This window comes from Dendropsophus ebraccatus, chromosome 14 (genome assembly GCF_027789765.1).
Source record: "Dendropsophus ebraccatus isolate aDenEbr1 chromosome 14, aDenEbr1.pat, whole genome shotgun sequence".
NCBI classification, from domain to species: Eukaryota; Metazoa; Chordata; class Amphibia; order Anura; family Hylidae; genus Dendropsophus; species Dendropsophus ebraccatus.
In genome coordinates, this window is record NC_091467.1 from 10,007,546 (window position 1) to 10,022,799 (window position 15,254).

Consider the following 15,254-nt stretch of genomic DNA (forward strand, 5'->3'; position numbering starts at 1 on the left):
ATCCAGGAAGTGAAGCCTTGATGCAGTAGTAAGTGCAGAGAAAAAAACACTTTATGTGCATTTCCCGTCATAAGTGTATATTGGGGATTTGTATAATTTTTGGGAGGCAATACAATACTTTAATAAAAATTTTCGCCAGACATCTCTTTTAACTTGACAGGTGACTCCAGTAGATTACAATGGATGAAGCTCTCCCCCTCCCTTTGGCTGTCCAAGCATGATGGGGATTGTAGTTTTGCTACAGCTGGAGGGCGGCAGGTTCCCCATCTTAGCTCTGCTTGGTGTCCCTTCTCTCCGCATGATAGTACTAAAGCTTACAGAGCAATATTACTTTACCCAACTAAATACATACTAATGAAATGAAATCCCAAGTTTTTGCCAGTGCCCGATGCCAGGTAGAACTGGTTGAACTAGTTTGGGCTTAAACTTTCTTATTTTTATGACTTCTGCTTATTTTCACTCATAAATAGAGTAGATGACCGAGCTAGATTTATAGATTGTACAAATATTCATCTGTTGCTAACAGGGTGAAGTGTAGACTAATAATCATAAGCTTAAAGGGGTACTCCAGCTAAATAAATTTCTTTCAAATGAACTGCTATCAGAAAGTGCCAGAATTGTGTATTGTACTTCTATTAAAAAATCTTTTCTTCTTTTTTAATAGAAATAAATTACAAATCTCTGGCACTTTCTGGCACCAGTTGGTTTGAAAGAAAAAATGTTTTGCTGGAGAACCCCTTTAAAATCACATAAATAGCGATGAGTCATGGGGATTGGGGATATTGATCCCTGTATAAGTAAAGAACAGGTCCTAGAATGTCTCTGTCTCCATTTTGACAGCAAAGGCCATCAGTGACCTAAAAGAAGAAGAACTGTCAAACAGTTTCCAGGATATTTTCTTCCCGCATGGACTCCCTTTAACACCGGGAACGTTTGTCAGGAGGCTCGACCTGGCGGCCATTTTGCATGATGTAGCGAAAAGAGGGGTGGATGCGTTCTATTCAAGCAACCTAACGCGAGAGATGGTGAACGAGGTATGAACACACACCAAGGCTAAGGGCCCTATTCCACCGGACGATTATCATTTGCATAATCGTTAACGATTAACGATCTCAAACGACCGCTATTGCGAAAGACCTGAAAACGTTCACTCATTTCCATGGAACGATAGTCGTTACTTATGATCGTAATTGCGATAGTTTTCTTTGCTATTTATTCGCTATTGCGTTCGTATCTATTGCGAACGACCCAACGATGTCTTATTCAATGCGAACGATTTGCGAACGAGCAACGATAAAAATAGGTCCAGGTCTTATAAAGCGATCAACGATTTCTCGTTCGGTCGTTAATCGTTAACTGCATTTCAACCGAACGATAATCTTTAGATTCTAACGATTTAACGTTAATCTGAACAATAATCGTCCGGTGGAATAGGGCCCTAAAGCTTACACATGAGGAAATGCTTAAAGGGAACCACTTATCACCCTTACTACAAGGCACCAGGGCGGGCCCCGGTGGTCTGTGTCTGCCTCCACAGCCTTGAGTGATACAGCTCTCCTGACACGGGAGAGAACGGGGGGAGGGGGGAGGCTTATACAGTATGGGGGCCTTAGGGGGAGGGAGGTATACAGTTGAGGTAGAGGTCAGGTGCTTGGACTGAGAAGGTGCTTTGCAGTAGAGAGGAGAGGAGTTGCCAGAGAGGCCGTGCCCAATGTAGAAATGTACTCTGCTGGAACAGTAGAGGTAGAAGAAGAGAATAGAGAATACAGAATACTTGTACTCACAAATCACATTTCTAGTCCTGATCGCCTTACGCCCCTGAGTTGCGAGCTACCCCTTCTAGGTGGGTAATACAAGCCCCAGGCCTTGCTATCTGGGTTGAGCAGACTCCAGAGGTTTCCCAGTTGTCCCAGCGCAGTGGAATACGTAGACCTTTCTTTACGGTAGCTTTGTTCCACTGGGGTCAGTTCCTATGGCACTTGAGGTAACTGCTTTGCACGGTTAAGAGAGGCTCAGTGCGCATGCAAGGTGATTCCTGTTAGGCGTCTCTCCTCAGGTGAAGGCTGTACTCATACAGAAGAACTACTTACTTGGGGGGGGGGATCTATACAGTATGGGGGCTATCTGCAGAGGGGGGTATACAGTATGGGGAAAGAAATATAGAGGGGGGAGGGAGGTATACAGTATGGAAGCATAACTACAGAGGGGGGAGGTATACAGTATGGGGGAACAACTACAGAGGGTGAGAGAGGTATACAGTATGGTGGAACAACTACAGAGGGTGAGAGAGGTATACAGTATGGGGGAACAACTACAGAGGGTGAGAGATGTATACAGTATGGGGGAACAACTACAGAGGGTGAGAGATGTATACAGTATGGGGGAAGAACTACAGAGGGGGAGGGAGGTATACAGTATGGGGGAACAACTACAGAGGGGGGAGGTATACAGTATGGGGGAACAACTACAGAGGGTGAGAGATGTATACAGTATGGGGGGAACAACTACAGGGGGAGGGAGGTATACAGTATGGGGGAACAACTACAGAGGGTGAGAGATGTATACAGTATGGGGGAACAACTACAGAGGGTGAGAGATGTATACAGTATGGGGGAACAACTACAGAGGAGGGAGGTATACAGTATGGGGGAACAACTACAGAGGGTGAGAGATGTATACAGTATGGGGGAACAACTACAGGGGGAGGGAGGTATACAGTATGGGGGAACAACTACAGAGGGTGAGAGATGTATACAGTATGGTGGAACAACTACAGAGGGTGAGAGAGGTATACAGTATGGGAGAACAACTACAGGGGGAGGGAGGTATACAGTATGGGGGAACAACTACAGGGGGAGGGAGGTATACAGTATGGGGGAACAACTACAGAGGGTGAGAGAGGTATACAGTATGGGGGAACAACTACAGAGGGGGAGAGAGGTATACAATATGAAGGCCTAACTACATGGGAACTTACAATGTAGGAGCCTAACAACATTGGGACATACAGTATGGCGGCTGACTAACATATAGAATGGGGTTACAGTGTAGGGGTATATTCTCCAAGACCTATCCCAAAAATAAGCTCCAGCTCGTTTTTCAGAGAGAAAAAATAATATAAGCCCCTGTGATATTTTTGGAGAAACCCAGTAGATCTCATCTAATACACAGACAAGGTGCGATCTCCCAATAATGGCATCACCAGGGACCGCCCCAATGACTCCTGTGCACTGTGCTCTTTTTATTTCCTGACACTCTGCAGCAGCTGTACCCGATAGTACAACGTACCACATCTCAGTGCTATTTAGGTTAGTGGGTCAGTGCTGCATGTAGCACCAAGCACAAGTGTAAGAAGCTGTGTCTAGCAATGACTGCAGTGCCCCCTACCGATCTTGGGGTGCCAGACGTGGGATCCCCATCAGTCTGATACTAAGATTAGGCCATCAATGCTAAAATACTGGGACACCCTTTACATTTTTTAGAATTTTTTTTTTCTGTTTCAGGTTAATGCACAAGGTGGCGTAATGTCCGAAGAAGACTTCACTAACTATAACGCATCGGTAGAAAAGCCTGTAGAAACTATATACCAAGGTATGTATACTGTACTGTGGACTGTACCCACTACCCCATCAGGCTGTAACCAGCTCCTCATGTCTTATGCCGCCATTACTATCAGTCACTCGTACACATTGCCTACTATCCGTTTCCTTTACAGGTCACCTTGTCTTTGCTCCTCCGGCTCCTCACGCCGGCCCTGCTCTTATAAGTGCCCTCAATATTCTGGAAGGGGCAAACCTGACCAAGCACACATCTCGCGCCAGCGCCCTCCACTGGACAGCAGAGGTAAGTTTAGGCCTTACTATAATTCATTTACTATGTCTTGTGCTTAGTGTTGTGAATCTTTTATAAGATTCAGAGAAAAAAATCAACTGGTGTCAAGAAGTTACATAGATTTGTAATGTACTTCTATTAAAAATTTCCAATCTTTCAGTACTTATCAGCTGCTGTATGTCCTGCATGAAGTGATGTATTCTCTCCAGTCTGACACAGTGCTCTCTGCTGCCACCTCTGTCCATGTCAGGAACTGTCCAGAGCAGCAGCAAATCCCCATAGAAAACCTCTCCTGCTCTGGACAGTTCCTGACATGGACAGAGGTGGCAGCAGAGAGCACTGCATCAGACTGGAAAGAATACACCACTTCCTGCAGGACATACAGGAGCTGATAAGTACTGGAAGACTAGAAATTTTTAAATAGAAGCAATATTTAAATCTTCATAGCTTTCTGCCACAAGTTAATCTGATTTTCTTTTCTGTTTTTGCAGTTCCACCACTGTATATTTAACCTTTCTTCATCGTGGACAGCATTTCTACACATTAATTTAATCCAGTGTGTTTACTTCTATATTTCCTGTTGTTTCATTACAGACACTTAAGATAGCCCTTGGTTGTGCCAGCAAGTTAGGAGACCCGTCCTTTGACCACACAGTAGCTGGATATGTGACGGAGATCTTAAGGTGACTATAGCCATTGTTAAGTTGCAGTATGGCAGGTATAGGAAGGTATAGTAGGCTTCTGCCTTTCGGCCCTCAGCTTGTGCAAAACTACAATCCCCATCATTCCTGGACATCAAAAGCTTTGGCTATCCAGGTATGAGGGGAATTGTAGTTTTGCCACAGCTGGAGGACTGAAGGTTTCCCACCATTGCTGTATCACTACAGGAAGTTGCAGTAAAGTCCTGGCCTTACTATGACTACCTTTCTGTGGCCATTCATGTCTTCCTTCTGCATCTAATACAAACTGCTCTGTTGTCTTTACTTCCTATCTAGTGTACATGCTGTAACAAACTTTATGTTCCTGTTGTACACCCTAGCTGGGAATTCAGCAAACTCTGGAAAGCCCCTTTACGTAAAAAAAAAATAATAATAATAATCTAGTGTCTCAACAATGCACATCATGCATAGGAACTCAACAAATAAGAAGGAAAATTTTAAATAAAATAAAATAATTTTTTTCCCAGTAGATAAAAGCATAAAATATTTAAACCTTTTGTCAGCGGACTTCAGAAATGTCAGCAGATTTTGACAAAAAAAAAAAAAATCCTGTGTGTGTGTGTGTGACGTTATATACAAGAGGGCAATGCCAAAGGGCATATATAGAGCAATGGAAATCAGTGGCAGCCTGAGACAAATGTCATATTCTCACACTGGTGTTGGTCGTCCAGAGGACAAAAACAGCTGTACAGCAGCTCCACCTAGTGGTGGATAGATGTAATTACACAGCTACAACTACCGTAGTGGTGGATAGATGTAACTACACAGATACAACTAGGGGTGCCCAAGTAAGTGGTTTCAGAATGCACATCCCTATCCTGATCATCTGAACCACCCAAAACAAGAAATTTGGTTCCCCTGAGCATGCATGTTATGTTCATATATGTATATAAAGCAGTGGTCCCTGTGTGTATTAGAGATTAAAGCAACACGGGCATGCTGGAGTCTGACCGTGCGGCATTTGATAGTTGGATGCAGTCCTTAGGAGTCCTGGTGGATACAGCCATAGGCCATAGGTTTTATCCATGTTTTCCCGGATTACCCAGGGCTGCATCCAACTTCTTCAGCCTCTGCTAATCCAGCATGCCTGAGTTCTGTTCATCTCTAGACCTAACCTGAGCTCTCTTCTGTCAGTAAGGCGGAAGCAAGTTTTTTCCGGAAGAAGATCAATGAGTTCCATGCTGCGTATCCTAAAGAATACGTGCCCTTCCATTCTCTCCATGTGGGTCCAGCAGCGAGCCAAGCCTTAGTGGTCGGTCCGGATGACTTCATTGTGGCTGTTGTCAGGTGAGGGACATGTAAAGTCTCTAATCTTTTGGCTATAATGCAACTCCCCTATTATAAATCCTTTTTATTATTATATTCCTTATGATTTTAGCTCTCTGAATCGGCCCTTTGGCAGCATGATTATGACCCCGTCGGGGATCCTCCTCAATAGCCAGATCCTGGATTTTTCCTGGAGCAATAAAAGCACCAACCTCTCCTCTCCGAACCCAGTAAGTACTGAGAGATTATTATACAAGTACTAGGTAGCCAGGCACATAAAATGCTTAGAGATAGGGTCGGGTTACACAGCCTGACATGGGGTCGTGCATGGACACAAACGAGCAACGATCAGCGAGATCAGCGCTCATTTGTGGTGCCTATACACGGCACAATAAATCAAGGAGCTGGGCCGCAGGACCGATCCTTTTATCGTTCATGCAGCCATGAAAACTGACAGCACAGATATGCGTATATCCATGTTGTCAGTTTCAGATCACATATGCAGTGTATACTTACCTAGTGCTCCGCTGTGTGATCCGGCATCCCGCTCTCCGGCTTTTTCTTCTGCCGCCCCTGAGTAGAGATGAGCGAATCTCAAGCACACTTGGGTCCTTCCAAACCATTGGCCGTGTCCATGTTTTCCAGGAGACTCCTTGGGCTGCATCCAACTTCTTCAGCCAACGGTAATTAAATGCAGCAAACTTGGATGTGGACGGACCTGAGTGTGCACGAGATTAGCACTTCTCTAATCAGGATGGGAGAGCGCAATGCTGGATTACACAGCAGCGCACTAGGTAAGTATGCAATGCTTGTGTGATCCGACAGTATGGATATATACATATCCGTGCTGTCGCTTTCTTTTTGCTATCGGCCGCACATCCCCTGTTTAGACAGAAAGATGTGTGGCCGATAGCGATAAATGCAATCAGCCGAGGACCAATCGTTTCCCCGCTCCTCAGCTAATTGTTATCATTTTTAGGCTATGTTCACACTACATAAGTTCTGCAGAAATCACGGCTGTTGTTACAACAGTCGTGAATTCTACAGTACTTACGTAGTGCTGCAGGCTGAGGGAATCCCCGCTGGAGTGTATACACATGGCTGGGAGCTATATCAGATTGTGCTGAATGGTTTCCTTAAAGGGGTTATCCAGTGCTACAAAAACATGGCTACTTTTCCCCCTCACTTGTCTCCAATTCAGGTGTGGTTTGCAATTAAGCTCCATTTACGTCAATTGAACTGAGTTTGAAACCCCAGCCAATCTGGAGACAAGAGAGGGGGGAAAAGTGGCCATGTTTTTGTAGCGCTGGATAATCCCTTTAACAGTCCGTTTACACAGAGCGATAATTTGCTCAAATGATCGTTTATCAATTTTAAAGCATCGGTTTGATTTTTGTAATGATCAGCGTTTAGACAAAATGAAAAATCGTTGGAAAAATTGTTATTGCGATCGTTTTAAGGTCGCTTAAGCCCTTCTCACTCATAGGGTGAATCGGTGAAAGACTGTTTAGACGAAGCGATCTGCAAATTTTCAGCGAACGACCAAAACAATTTGAGAACATGCTGGAAGATTACAATGAACGATTTCTCGCTCGTCGCTTGATCGTTCGCTGTGTTTACACGAGCCGGCTATCGCTCAAATGTGATCGTTATCGCGAAAATTTGAATGATAATCGCTCCGTGTAAACGCAGCAGAAGGGTCCATTTACACAAAAAGATTATCCGACAGATTATCTGCCAAAGATTTGAAGCCAAAGCCAGGAATGGATTTAAAAAGAGGAGAAATCTCAGGCTTTCCTTTATGACCTGATCTCTTTTTATAGTCTGTTCCTGGCTTTGGCTTCAAATCTTTGGCAGATAATCTGTCAGATAATCTTTCCGTGTAAATGGACCCTTAAAGGCAAAGTAATTTACACAGAAACTGTCTGGGTTCCTGGGTGGCTGCCGCACCCTTCTCCTCTTCTGTCCCTTTGTCATTGCCAGCGCTCTATTGCTATAGAGATGAATGGGGGAGCTGTGGTCCCTCTGGTGGTGCCCCAAGTGATCATACATTATCACCTCTCCTCATAGGTCAGAAGCCTTTCCTATTACAGGGGCCGATGGGGGCCCGATAATAACTGTAAACGAGCGCCGATCTGCTAGATCGGCACTCGTTTACTGGGCCTATTACACAGCCCGATAATCGTTTAACAAGGGCTGCACAGACATCGTTACCGATATCCTTGCAGCCCTTACTTAAACTCTATACATCACCTATCCATGCTGCAGGGCTCCTCTTGTGCTCTGCTTCTCACCGGGTCCCACGCTGCAGCTTCAGAGCGCGGGGGTCCAGGCCAGTGGTCAGCTGAGACATGCCGCTCTGAAGCTGCAGTGTGGGACCGGGGAGAAGCACATCGCAAGAGGAGCCCTGCAGCATGGATAGGTAATGTTTACAGTTTGGAAATCGTCAGCCGCCAGCCGCGCACTGGTATTACAAGTAGCGATGCGCGGTTGGCGTCCGACAATTATATCAATGATCAGCCGATGATCGTTGTCATCAGCTGATCGTTATGTTTATTACACGGAGCGATAATTGGCCTGATAGGGCCGATTCAGCCGATTATCGTTCTGGGTAATAGGGCCCTTACACTTACCTGGTGAAAAGAAACTTTCCCTTACACTAGACGCCTGTAGATAGAGGTCTAAGGGCCCTATTACACGGGACGATTATAGTTATATTGTTCAAATTTAAGCGGTAATCGTTTCATGTCCATGCAAGCAACGATCAAACGACCAATGAGGAATCGTTCATCGTAAATTTGGTGCTGACACCGAAATCATTGTAAACCGTTTGCTGTAATTCCGTATTCGTTCACTAATCGTTCAGTGTAATCCCACATGGTTCCCTCATTTGCTGGGATCAGATGGAGTAAATGATCGGAGTAACTAACGATTACCATTCTGTATAATAGGGTGAATTATTTCAGGTTAACGATAAACGTTTGTTTGTGATCGTTTATTGCTAATTGTTAAATGGCTTTATCTAATAGGACCCCTAGAGAGTCTGAGGACTCTATGGGGGAGGTTTATCAAACATGGTGTAAAGTGAGACTGTCTCAGTCGCCCCTAGCAACCAATCAGATTCCACCTTTCATTTTCCAAAGAGTCTGTGAGGAATGAAAGGTGGAATCTGATTGGTTGCTAGGGGCAACTGGGCCAGTCTCACTTTACACCATGTTTGATAAATTTCCCCCTATGACCGCGTACAGCCCAGTACATTTACATTTAGAAGTTTACATTGTGGATATTATTCCTTTTTAGTATTAGTCCTCTTTTTTTTTTTGTCTGTAGCAAAACATTGTTGAACCGGGAAAAAGGCCCCTGTCGTTCCTGCTGCCCACGGTGGTGAGGCCGGCACACGGTCTTTGTGGCACTTACCTATCTCTTGGTGGATCCAACGGGGAACGAGCATTGTCTGGCATCACCCAGGTATGAATCTACTTGGGGTCTACTTTACTTCTGGAATGACTTGGAAAGCCACTTTAAGGCTATGTTCACACACTGTTTAAACAACGGCCGCTGTTTGACAGTATCAACCGGATGAACGTCCTTTTCTTTTATTTGGATTGCGGACACATTTTGGTGTGCCTGCAATCCAAATTGCCATTGAAATCAGTGCAGTGTACGGCCATGAGAATGGCCTTGCATTTTTGAACAATGATTATTTCCAAGGCCGTAGGGGAACTGCGGCTGTTGTGCATTACATTGTGCGCACAGCACAGTGCATTCTTTGGTTACAAGAATGGACGTTGTTCAACAACGGCCGTTCTTGTAAAAAAAAAAGTGTGAACATAGCCTAACATCAGGATAGTATGGCGTTAATATTTAAAGGGGTATTCCGGCTTTTTTTTTTTACTATGGCCAGGGAAGAGGGTGGATGAAAGCAACAACGTCCAGTTACCTCCCTGATTCCAGCGATGGGTCCCGCATTGCGCTGCTCTGGTCTCTGACCACCTCCTGGTGTATGCTGTGATGTTTGGAGCCCGCCCAGCCATTCAGCAGCTGTAGCGGGGTCCCACCTTTGTCAGGGACCGGAGACGGGAGCAGCGCAATGCGGGACCCAGTGGTGGAACCAGGGAGGTAAGTGGACGTTGTTGCTTTCATCCACCCCCTCTCTAGCTATAGTGAAAAAAGCCCTCCCGCCTGGAGTACCCCTTTAATAATCATGTACCAGACACAGCATATTGTTTGTGCTCTACCAGTATTATTTAGAACAGGAATGGGAAACCTGGGGCCATACAGAGGCTGTCCAGGCATCATGGGAATTGTAGTACTGCAACAGCTGGAGGGCCCCGGGTTCTCCATCCCTGAATTAGAAGAACAAGCTCTCACGTCCCTTGTCCTCACATGGTAGGTGGTGGTGTCCCCCCATGGCAGCAATCACAGGGACCGTATTCTGATATTGCTTTCATATTTTCTCCTTCCATATCTTACCACTAATCCTTCTCCCTTATTCTTTTACACCCAGGTGCTCTTGAACGTCTTATCATTCAATAAAAATTTAAGTGACAGTGTCTCCCAGGGACGACTGCATCCAGATCTGGAGACCAATTTCCTGCAGATTGACAGTGAGTATACCAGACACAGTCGGCGACATACACTGTCTAACATACATAGAGGAGACTTGCTGGGTCCACGCTGCCTTTTCCCATTCGCTTTAATGTATGTTTAATTTTTCACGGTCAGCCATGTTGTTGTGTCTGTAATTGGAACCATTTCAATCAATTTTTTTTTCTAACCTTATTTCCACGTCCTGCAAAGTTGCCCGCTATAGTGTATCCACAATCACAACCAATATTAGGGCCCATTGATTTCTATTGGCCTATTCACACGAGTCCTAGTGCGGAGTGTGATCACGGCGCAGATTCTCCAATAGTAGTCTATGGGATTTGTTGATTCCACGGATTTGATGTCAGGCACGGATCATAGAAATAGATAGCGGATAGTTCAGCAAAAAGAAAAATTCTTTCAAATTAACTGGTGCCAGAAATTTTTTCTATGGGGATTTGCTGCTGCTCTGGACAGTTCCTGACATGGACAGAGGTGGCAGCAGAGAGCACCGTGTCAGACTGGAAAGAATGCACCACTTCCTGCAGGACATACAGCAGCTGATAAGTACTGGAAGACTGGAAATTTTTAAACAGAAGTAAATTACAAATCTGTATAACTTTTTGACACCAGTTGACTTGAAAGAAAAAAATAATTAAAGGTGAAATTTCCAGGTTACCAGTAGTTTCCTCCTCCTACCACATCCTGCTCTTAATCTGATGGGTAAACAACACGGTAAATGTAACGTTTATACAACACGACCAGTTCCTCTTTTTTTTTCAGCAGCGATAATTCCAGATAACCATCCCCCCTCCCTCCTTCCTTATTAGGTGACTTCCCTGAAAACGACACCCAGGACCTGGAATCCCGAGGACATCAGCTAGACCGGACGCACATCCTATCTCTGGTCCACGGTTCCCGCAGGAGCAATGATCTTATTATTGGCATCAAGGACCCTCGAAGTGCTGACGCAGAAGCCGCCACCATTTTGTGAGCTGACACCTGGTCAGAATGTAAGAAATAACCCGGACGTTCACGCCATGACCCCCTGAACGTCCCTAATGGGGTATTTCCACCTCTGCCCTTCGCACACCAATAACCGTCCCTTTCCCCAGCTCCAGATTATACCAGTCAAATCACATTGTGACCAGTCTCCGGGGTCTTGGACGACCGGTCACAGCAGGTTCTCAGATTGACATATTGTGAGAATTACATCATGGAGCATCCACATTCATTTGGCTCATAGAAAAGCTATAGGAAAGTGATGCTAAAGCCGGTGTTTCCCTTTAAGAGACGCCTCGTCTTCACCATAAAAACTAAAACAATTGCGTGAATTTTTCCAGAAAAATCAAAGATTTTTGCCAAAATTTCATAATTCCCTATAAACGGAGCCGATAGGGGACTGTAATTCGGCCTGTCTAGTCTCTCATTGCAGACAGAGCGGCGGGGGAGGCTTCTTCAATCGCTAGAGGCTTCTTGGAGGGAGAAGTTATTTATTTCATATGAATTAGCACTTAAAGGGGAGGGGGGGAACGGGGGAAGACAAAGCGATGAGTCCAGGGGTATGTGTGGAGCTACTTTTTTACTATTTGGATTAAGTTATGAAAAAAGGGGAACTCCGGTGAGGAAAAAATATTTTCAAATCAACTGGTGTCAGAAAGTTATATAGATTTTTAGTTAATTCTATTTAAAATCTTCCTGTATCTATCAGCTGCTGTATGTCCTGTAGGAAGTGGTGTATTCTTTCCAGTCTGCTGCCACATCTGTCCATGTCAGGAACTGTCCAGAGCAGTAGCAAATCCCCATAGAAAACCTCTCCTGCTCTGGACAGTTCCTGACATGGACAGAGGTGGCAGCAGAGACCAATGTGTCTGAAGAGAATACACCACTTCCTGCAGGACATACAGCAGCTAATAAGTACTGGAAGACGGGAGATTTTTAAACAGAAGTAACCTACAAATCTATATAACTTTCTGATGCAAGTTGACTTGAAAAGGAAAAAAAAAATCACTGTAGTTCCCCTTTAAACAGAGATTTTTTTTTTTTTTTTAACTTTTTTTTTTTGTTGTAACTTTCCTTTACCTGCAGGGCTATGTTCACAATAAGAGGGTTGGACAGATTGGTAGAGTAGATTTTGTTATTTTTACACACAGTCACTGATCGCTATTAGTCGTATAACACTGATCACTGTTAATATGAACAACACCTATTTGATGATTTATAAAAAAAAAAAAAAAAAATCCACTGAAAAAGTTGGTATTTGCACATTTTATGATGAAAAGATGTCTCTTTAGCCTAAGCCACAGTGCCACTTCTCTTTGTGTAAGCTTCATGTGCTATGTAATCACAGTGGGGCTGGTTATAAGTGTATACATGCCGCTGTGCAATATCAGGGGCAGTTCTTCAAGATCTTTCTGCGTGGTAGGCAGTGCCCAAAGGCTACCTCCTGTACATGTCACTTCTGCATTAAAGGGGAACTCTGGCAAAAAAATCAGCTGGTGTCAGAGAGTTATACAGATTTATAAATTACTTCGATTTAAAAAAAAAAAATCTCCAGTCTTCTAGTACTTATCAGCTGCTGCATGTCCTGCAGGAAGTGGTGTATTCTCTCCAGTATGACACAGTTGCTCTCTGCTGCCACCTCTGTCCATGTCAGGAACTACCCAGAGCAGGGGAGGTTTTCTATGGGGATTTGCTACTGCTCTGGACAGAGGTGGCAGCAGAGTGCACTGGTGTCAGACTGGAAAGAATACACCACTTCCTGCAGGACATACAGCAGCTGATAAGTACTGGAAATTTTTAAACAGAGGTAATTTACAAATCTATATAAAAAATAAAAAGAGATGGGCACCGTGGTCTGTTGATCCTGGGTCAGCCGGTAAAACCACATGGTGTCCCCCTCCGTGTCATTTCCTCGTCTGGAGAAGGACCATACGTATAGATTATCTTGTGCCAAATGTAAGATCACTGTTTTGCATGAATCCAGAATACTGACTGTCTCTCCTGTGATCATGAAACGCTTTCTCCTCTTCTCAGCTGCTGCCATGGACTAAGTGCTTGGGGTTCTGTGTGGTTTCTAAATACTTGCAATTTGTGTTCCCAAATCTATAAAAAATCTGTATTGAAAAAAAAAAAAAAAAAAACCATTGTGTCTGGTCGTATCTGAGTCTCAGGTTATATGACTGCTGTGGGGTCCAGACCGGATAGTCTCATTCCTTTTGCTGTTGGGGGTCAGCACCTGCGCAGAACTGATCTCTTAAGAGGAACTGCAGGAAGGGGTATAGAACTGGGCCTAGAGTCACACAGGGCCTGGCTGGTGGTCCTGGTGTCCTTGGTGATTTACTGCTGCAGATGTAGCTGGGTCACCAGGGGAGAGAAGTGCAGCTCTGGAGGCAACTTCCATCAACAGCAAGGCTGGGTTCACACTACGTTTTTGGATTTGGAAAGAGGAGAAATCTCAGGCTTTCCTTTATGACCTGATCTCTGTTTATAGTCTGTTCCTGGCTTTGGCTTCAAATATTTGTCAGATAATCTTTCTGTGTAAACGGGCCCTAAAAGGTCGTAGACTAAAGGTCCTATTACACGAAACGATATTCGGCCGATGCAGCTGATAATCACTCCATGTAATAGAAGGCAACGATTAGCCGTTATGAATGATGTCGGCTGATCGTTACAGTCGTTTGTCTTTCAACATGTTAAAAGACAAACGACTAATATAGCAGCGATCTCCTGCCGTCGCTCCATGGAATAGGAGCAGCGCAGCAGACTGCCGCTATCCTCTATGGGCTGCCCGGACGATGTAGCGATCACCCAGACACCCTGGCAGCTGCACCACAAAGAGACGAAAAACTGTGAGAGCGGCTGTTATAATTCTGCAAAGAGACTACTGACTCCCATACACATTACACACATTCAGCCGTCAGGGCAAAGTGTACAGGGGTCGCCCAAATTTCCACTGACAGATGATGCTGGTGGAGATAGGTGTCGGGTTTGATGGAATTTCACTGCCCGACCCCTTTGTTCTCAGAGAGATAAGTCATCACTAGAGATGAGCGGACTTAGAACCCACTCTGCATTTGATTACCGCCGGCTGAAGAAGTTGGCTGCAGCCTATGGCGTCCTGCTATGTCTCTCTAATCCAACACGCTCGCCCTGGACTGCTGCACACACGTGTATATACACAGATATGTATATAGGAATGCACACGAATATACAGAAGAATATCAGGGGCCACGGTGGTGTTCCATCTGAGCCACCGATCTGGACTGAGCGGACATGGGACATGAGGAAGGTCTGGGGTTATTTCCACCCTCCCAAGTAATAATTCTCCCTTGTAGCTGCATTACATTGCCCCAGTAGCCAGACACAATGCCCCCTGTAGCCAGCTATGCCCCAATAGCCAGATACAAGGCTTCCTGTAGCCAGCTATGCCCCAGTAGGTAGAAATGATGCCCCCTGTACCCAGCTATGCCCCAGTAGCCAGACACAATGCCCCCTGTAGCCAGCTATGCCCCAATAGCCAGATACGAAGCCCCCTGTACCCAGCTATGCCCCAATAGCCAGATACGATGCCCCCTGTAGCCAGCTATGCCCCAATAGGCAGATACGATGCCCCCTGTACCCAGCTATGCCCCAATAGCCAGATACGATGCCCCCTGTACCCAGCTATATCCTGATTGCCAGATACGATGCCCCCTGTAGCCAGCTATGCCCCAATAGGCAGAAATGATGCCCCCTGTACCCAGCTATGCCCCAATAGCCAGATACGATGCCCCCTGTAGCCAGCTATGCCCCAATAGCCAGATACGATGCCCCCTGTAGCCAAGAGCCATTGTGTCACTTGCTAACAAT

General features: G+C 45.1%; 1 protein-coding gene across 1 annotated transcript in view; it reads left to right on the forward strand.

The window, feature by feature from the left end:
• The window catches only part of GGT7 (gamma-glutamyltransferase 7), a 29,953-nt gene extending 17,840 nt beyond the window's left edge, over positions 1-12,113 (forward strand). The window contains exons 7-15 of the mRNA XM_069952928.1: positions 841-1,034; positions 3,504-3,591; positions 3,716-3,843; positions 4,426-4,514; positions 5,685-5,837; positions 5,929-6,046; positions 9,147-9,284; positions 10,324-10,423; positions 11,234-12,113. Of these exons, the coding sequence (XP_069809029.1) occupies positions 841-1,034; positions 3,504-3,591; positions 3,716-3,843; positions 4,426-4,514; positions 5,685-5,837; positions 5,929-6,046; positions 9,147-9,284; positions 10,324-10,423; positions 11,234-11,397 (1,172 nt within the window). The 3' untranslated portion in view covers positions 11,398-12,113. The remainder of the gene's footprint in view (positions 1-840; positions 1,035-3,503; positions 3,592-3,715; positions 3,844-4,425; positions 4,515-5,684; positions 5,838-5,928; positions 6,047-9,146; positions 9,285-10,323; positions 10,424-11,233) is intronic.
• The last annotated feature ends 3,141 nt before the right edge of the window (positions 12,114-15,254 follow it).